We start from the raw sequence: 7,076 nt of genomic DNA, 5'->3' as shown, positions 1-7,076 counted from the left end.
CCCCCCCCCCCCCCCCCCCCCGGCTGCTTTCAAAGCAGAAGGTGCTCCATGTACTGTGGTACTTTAGTTCCTGTGAACTTTTATCTTTACATAGTGAGTTTGTCCTATAGTGGTTCCATATTCTTTATATTTTAACCATCTTATTTCTCAACCAGTACTTATGCTATTGAAGTATGTATTAAGAGCCAGAGGCATCATAATCTACTGTGGTTCCCTCCTAGGTTGTGTTTTTTGAAGTTCTCACTAACTTCATGTTTCTGGTGTAGTTTTCCTCAGCTTCTTCCACTTGAATGGCTTCTTGTTTTACGGTTCCAGTCATCACAGCAACAAACGTTGCATAGCTTGCATAACCCCGTTATGAAAAAAACCAAGAATACCTCCACATACCTAGAAAAAGACAGCAAACCAAACTCACTTAGAGTTGTGGAATCCGGAGTAAAACGTTAGCAAACTAAATTTATCTGTGAACTGAAAAACAATTCTCTAGGACATAGTGTAGCTTTCTTGGAATGTAAGGATGGCTCAGCAGTAGCAAATCTGGCGTAATTCACTGTATGAACAACTGTGTCTTCCAGTGGGCATGGGAAGTATTTGATAAGGTTAATCACGATCTCTGACTTCATCAGAAAGACACGTGCCATGGCCAGTGAGATTGAGTAGGTGGTGTTTTCTCCTAATCATTGCACAGCTCACATATAACTTACAAACTCTAGTCAGATCCTCTGGGGTATTCATTTCAGGACTGAAAACGGACTTTAAGTTAGAATGCCTCTTCGGCTTGACTACATATTTTAGATATATAATATTAAAATTTTCAATATTTTTAATATGGAGGTACCCTGATAGGACTTCATTTTGTTTATTGGGCAGAGTATACTGTCTTTTAAATCTGTTGTCTTTTGATGAATAGCTCTTACCAACTCTCTTGATTTCTGCATTGAGGCCACTAAAGCACACAGAATGGCAGAGGGTTCCATTAATGAGCATGTGCTGCTGCATGGAGTCGAGTAGGTGCTAAGTTAAGTGGCTACAGGACAGAGAAGCAGCCCTGACCCGTGGGTTTGGAGAGCAGGGTGGGTTCTGAGCCAGCGGCTGTCTGGAAACAGCTCTTCAGCACCTTGTTGGTGGCCGGGCCACCTTCTATGATTTGTGGCGGCGTATTTAGAAAGGTCTCTTGTAAAACCTTAACATCTTCACTAACTCGGAAGTCACCTTGTGATGAGTATTTCTTGGTAGAATACAATGAATAAATCAGTTACTAAAGGACAGCCATCTGTTTTGTAGGCATAACTACAAACAGAAGATAACACTTTAATAGTAGTTTAAACTCTTTCATTATTAGGTCATTAAAAGGAAACTACGTCTTTTTTTCTTTTAAGTTAAAGCATGTTGTAGAGGCAATTAGAAAAGTATTTCCTTATATTTAAATGGATTATATTACAGGAAAACTTGATTCAGAATGTTTCGTTAACTTTTTAATAAATTTCTTTTGTTGATTTTCATCCTGGATATTCTACATAGTTGTTTCACAATCTGTCTTTCCATGATAGAGTTGCAGTGTAAGGTTATTACCAAACGGCCATAGTAGGAAGTGGTGACTTCCCCTTTAATGGACCGGTCTGAAGGAAGCTGATTATTTCAGTGTTCAAACCACATTCTGGTTTAATAGTTTGGCTAAGTGGCGCTTGTTGATGAAATCTTTGCTGATTTGTTCTAAAACATTGCCTTTTCCTTAAATTTCAGTTCCAAGAACCCAGAAGAAGCAGAACTAGAAGATACACTCAATCAAGTGGTAAAATGCTTAATAGTCATACCCATTTTAGTGGCCATTCATCTGACAGTTGTTTTAAGGTTATTTATATAAGGGCACTTGAAATATGAAAAATAATGGAATCATTTACTTTATTTTGAATCTGTGGTTTGCTCCTTAAATTTGAGTCATTAATCCTTTTTATTTTATTTTATTATTAAAGAATAGTTATTTAAAAATATATTTTTGACTTCAGAGAGGAAGGGAGAGAGATAGAAACATCAGTAATGAGAGAATCATCGATAGCTGCCTCCTGCACGCACACCCCCTACTGGGGATCGAGCCCACAACTTGGGCATGTGTCCTTGATTGGAATCGATCCTGGGACCCTTCAGTCCGCAGGCTGATGCTCTATCCACTGATCCAAACCAGCCAGGGCTGCAGCATTAATTTTAACATTTGTACATTCCACATAGTACTAAGTCCAGACCAAACCAATGTTATTTAATTATGTTGTCTATGAGTATATTTAAAGACTATGGGGCAGCATTATTTTGCCATGATACCAAGCCAGATAAAGTGTATGTGTTGGCCCTGACACACATCAGACTGGGAGGCCCTCAGTGTGCTCTTTCTATGGCTTTGCCAGATGGTTGTCTTCAAGTACATAGAGGACAAGGATGTGTTCCAGAAGTTCTATGCAAAGATGCTGGCCAAAAGACTCGTGCACCAGAACAGTGCGAGTGATGATGCCGAAGCAAGCATGATCTCCAAATTAAAGGTAAAGTTCGTCTTTTCCTGAAACAATCTCTTTCTTAAGCCATTACTAAAGTTTGTAGTTTCCCCAGAAATATTATTATTAGTTGGGCAAAGCAATTCATCAGTGTATAGCGAGGAGTTTGTATAGGGTGAGCTCTGCTGAAAACCTGCCAGAATCACGTAACAAGTCTAGGTCCTCCCTCAGACCTCCCCACTCTTGGGGCCTTCTTTTTTATATATATATTTTTATTGAGTTCAGAGAGAGGAAGGTGAGGGGGTGGGGAGAGAGAGAGAAACGTCAATAATGAGAGAGAATCATCGATCGGCTGCCTCCTGCAGTCCCACACGGAATGGAGTCGGCAACCCGGGCATGTGTCCTGATGAGAATCAAACCGTGATCTCCTGGTTCATAGGTGGACGCTCAACCACTGAGCCACGCCAGCTGGGCTCTTAGGGCCTTCTGTTCCTGCCTGGCCTGACTGCTCTGCCCACCACCTGAGCCCAAGCACCGGCCCATCGGGATTGCACAGCATGGCGTGCCCGCACACACTGCTGTTGGCTTTGGATGATTGGGTGTTTGGCTTTGCTCTGGGGGTTTGGTTGTATCTGCAGGACAGAAAGTCATTACTTTGCTATTGAGAAGTTTGTTTTTTTTCTTCCCAGCCTCTGCATGTAGCCTGCATTTGTTTCCAGGCTTTCTGGCCTGTCAAGTGTTGTTAGGTCTTAGAGCTATTTCACTTTGACCTGCAATTATAATTATGTGGGTGTCTCACTTAGCTTGGGCCTCATTAAAAAATACCATAACTGGGTAGCTTAAACAACAGAAATTTATTTCTCATAATGATGGAAGCTGGGAAGTTGGGGCCGGCTAAGATTGTTTCTGGTGAGGGCTCTCTTCATGGCTTGCTGATGGTCACCTTCTTACCATGTCCTCACATGGCAGAGAGAGTAAACTTGCTGGTGCCTTCCTAGAATGGCTATTCCCTCGTGGAAGTTCATCCATGCGGCCACATCTAAACTTCACGATCTCCCTGTGGCCCACCTCCAGGCACAATCACGTTGGGTTTGGGGCTTCAACATAGGAATTTGGGGACATAGTTCATTCCATAGCAGCGGTTAAGCAACATAGACAAATTATGTCACCTGTGTGTTCTGCCGAAGAGTCACAAATTCTTGACCTTAGATGCTCAAGTGATAGTTATCCTGTGTATAATGACTTAACTGTTCCGTTTATACCTCTGTTATTTAATGGTATATTAATCAAACCAGTGCATATTTATACCGTGAAATGTAGTTAACTTGCACAAGCTTTAGTAGTAATTTAACAATGAAGCATGTGTCATGTACTGTGATTGCTCTCAGATTCCCTTGTGTATGTTTACTGAAGTTAATAAGTTAAGAAGTTAATAAGACCATTATCTGGGTCTATTTTAGCAAGCATGTGGGTTTGAGTATACCTCTAAACTTCAGCGGATGTTCCAGGACATTGGCGTGAGCAAAGATTTAAACGAACAGTTCAAAAAGCACCTGACAAATTCAGAGCCACTGGACTGTGAGTATCTGCATGTTCACAAGCTCCTTTTACAGGCAGTGTTCTGAGCAAAGTCATGCCCTTTATAGCAAATGAGAGAGATAGATGGCAGTTGTCAAGTAAGGGTGGTGGATCCTATCAAAAATCCAAGCATAGACAAACAAGGAGTTCCTCCCAGATGCTCTGTTCTACTCCTGATTCCTGTGCGACATTAGCGATGACAGCCATGGAAGCGTGCTGGCCTCTCCCAGGGGCCTGTACTGAGTATGGCTTGCAAGGAGTTTGGGCAGCTGAGTTGGTAGCTACATCCAGGTCCTCAGCCGAGAACTCTTCGATTTGCTGGCACGGCCCCCCTACCACAGGTACCTGCCAGCTCAGGACTTTTTTTATGATTTTTATGATTATTTTTAATCCTCACCCAAGTACATGTTTTTATTGATTTGAGAGAAAAAAAGAGAAACATCGCTCAGTTGCCACCCATGCACATCCCAATCAGGGGTCGACCCTGCAGTCTGGGCATGTGCCCCGACTGAGAACAAACCTATGACCTTTCAGTGTTTGGGACAGTGCTCCAACCAACTGATCTGTACCAGCCCTTTTAATCTTAGTTCGGATCCATTCTAAAAAAATTTTTTTTCTTCGTATAAGAAACTGATTTGGTCATATAGATAATAAAATCCAACTAATATAGAGCAGGTGGCTTCAGGTGGGCATTGGGAGCTAGGACAGGCTGGGCTTATAAGTGTAGCTTATACTGACGTCATCAGTCATTTTGTCTTTCTGAAAACGGGGGGTTCTCCCAAAGTGAGGGAACTATTCCATTGCTGACTTGACAGCTAAGCAGTGGCCTGGTGGCAGCTGTTTGTGTGCTGCATGGCTGTGTACATCCGGGTGTCCATCTGTGCCTCGACGACAGCAGATGAAGGAAGCAGGCCTCCGATGTCCTATTTCTGAGTTGGACGTGAAACAAAAAAACTCTTCAGAGGAAAAGGATTTCTGGCTTTCCCACCTTTTGCTGATTTTAATTGAATAAATAATTTAATTGAAATTAAGTTCTGAGTTTTATATTGAAGCAGGACTGTGTTTTAATAAAGAGTGTTTTCCATTTTCTAAGACTAATGAGTTGTCTCCCTGATTCCCACCCGCCCCAGTGGACTTCAGTATTCAGGTGCTGAGCTCCGGCTCGTGGCCCTTCCAGCAGTCCTGCACGTTCGCCTTGCCGTCAGAGGTGAGTGTGCCCTCTCCTCCGTTCACTGCTGAGGGCAGGTGGGCCTGTGAAGGCCTTCCTGCTGGGCCACGTGCCACGCAGTCCTGTGGCTGCCTCTGTTCCACTCAGAAGAGTGCCTGCTTTCCCTCCTGCACGTGGGACCTAGTGAGGGCTGTGACGAACATCATGACTGGTCCCACTGTCTAAAGTAGAAACCTCTTTTGATTATACCTTCAAATGTTTAGTCTCCTATGCTTTGCAAGAGTCCAACGCATGGCATTTGTATTTTACTTTGATGTAAGCACTGACTTTGTAAACTCGGAATAGTGTTTATCTGAAAAACATGATGAGATGTGTATTCATGTAATGCTGTCCCTTCCTCCAGCTGGAACGTAGCTACCAGCGATTCACTGCTTTCTACGCTAGTCGTCATAGCGGCAGGAAGTTGACATGGTTGTACCAACTCTCCAAAGGAGAACTGGTCACAAACTGCTTCAAGAACAGATACACTTTGCAGGTAGGTCACCTTCTTATTTTGAAATGTTTTTTAAGTCTAAATGAAGATAAGACAAATTGTAGAAATCAGAATCCAGTGATTTATGCTAGAGTCAAGCTTCTGGGAAGGTAGAGTAGAGGTTAAGGAAACAGTGTGGATCTTAGAAGTCAGAGGAGCTGAATTCTTTCTGGCTAAGGGACAAGTTACTTACTGATGATGCTAAGTCTCACCAGTTTTCTGTTCCATAAAATGAGGATGTAAGTGCTTCTGCTTCAGAAAATTAAATGAAATAATGTATCAATAATTGTTTGGTACAGCTCCTGCCTGCCACACATCAAGTGTTCAGGTGGTAGCTTAATAAGCTGGAGTTTTCTGTATTTAATTGTGATAATAATTTCCTTTTTAAAAAAATACATTTTTACTAATTTCAGAGAGAGAAACATCAATGATGAGAGAGAATTATTGATCCCCTGCCTCCTGCACATCCCCTACTGGAGATCAAGCCCACAACCCAGGCATGTGTTCTGACCAGAATCAAACTGTGGCTTCCTGGTTTGTGGGTCAACGCTCAACCACTGAGCCACACTGGCTGGTCAGTTCGTTTCCTTTGACAAAGGGGTTTCACGTCAATAATAACTGTCGCGGCTTATGACAGCACTGAGCGCTGAGTAATAATAACCTCCAGTTTTGGTCTTTTCCCTCAAAGAGCCCAGGTTCTTTCTACTTGAACTTTAGTGCAGCGTGGGCCTCACAACTAAGAGCTTTGCTTACACTCTGAGAATGTCTCACCTTCATAGGTCAGTTTTTACGTGTTAAGAAACTTAAGAATGCATATTGCAGGCTCACACTCTGCTCAGTAAGCTCTCAATAATCCACTCTGATAAAATAGCTAAAATGTATACCGTCTGCTACACTAGGTCCAGAGGTCTCGATCAACCTGAATGTAATGTACTATACAACTGAAATTTTGTTTTCTTTATCCCCAAATACACATAGAAGAACTCGTGAGTTCATACTTTAGTCCCTAAAGTGTCAATGCCCTTTCTTTGACCAGGTGGACACTCAGCAAGGGATATGATGTTGGCCATGACACTGTGGCACAGGGGAGCTTGAGATCTGGCAGTAACCCTGCTCTTCACTGCCCTTGTATTTTTATTTAAGATAACAATTTTTCTTTATTCTTGTATTCTTTTTTTTTCTTTTTTTAATTTTATTTTATTAAATCTTTATTGTTCAGATTATTACATTTGTTCCTCTTTTTTTTTCCTCATAACTCCCCTCCTCCCAGTTCCCACCCCACCCTCTGCCCTCATTCCCCACCCGCTGTCCTCAT

The 7,076-nt window shown here is 42.3% G+C and overlaps 1 protein-coding gene across 2 annotated transcripts in view; it reads left to right on the top strand.

Annotated features, from left to right (window-relative positions):
- The window catches only part of CUL1 (cullin 1), a 64,833-nt gene that overhangs the window by 48,568 nt on the left and 9,189 nt on the right, over positions 1 to 7,076 (top strand). For both annotated transcript variants that reach the window (XM_006777169.2, XM_006777170.2), the window contains exons 11-15: positions 1,744 to 1,792; positions 2,400 to 2,531; positions 3,944 to 4,061; positions 5,192 to 5,268; positions 5,633 to 5,764. In XM_006777169.2, coding sequence (XP_006777232.1) covers positions 1,744 to 1,792; positions 2,400 to 2,531; positions 3,944 to 4,061; positions 5,192 to 5,268; positions 5,633 to 5,764 — 508 coding nt within the window. The remainder of the gene's footprint in view (positions 1 to 1,743; positions 1,793 to 2,399; positions 2,532 to 3,943; positions 4,062 to 5,191; positions 5,269 to 5,632; positions 5,765 to 7,076) is intronic.

The sequence above is a fragment of the Myotis davidii genome, unplaced genomic scaffold, assembly GCF_000327345.1.
Source record: "Myotis davidii unplaced genomic scaffold, ASM32734v1 scaffold49, whole genome shotgun sequence".
Classification (NCBI taxonomy): domain Eukaryota; kingdom Metazoa; phylum Chordata; class Mammalia; order Chiroptera; family Vespertilionidae; genus Myotis; species Myotis davidii.
The sequence above is the reverse complement of the archived record's forward strand: the minus strand, read 5'-3'. Positions and strand labels throughout refer to the sequence as shown.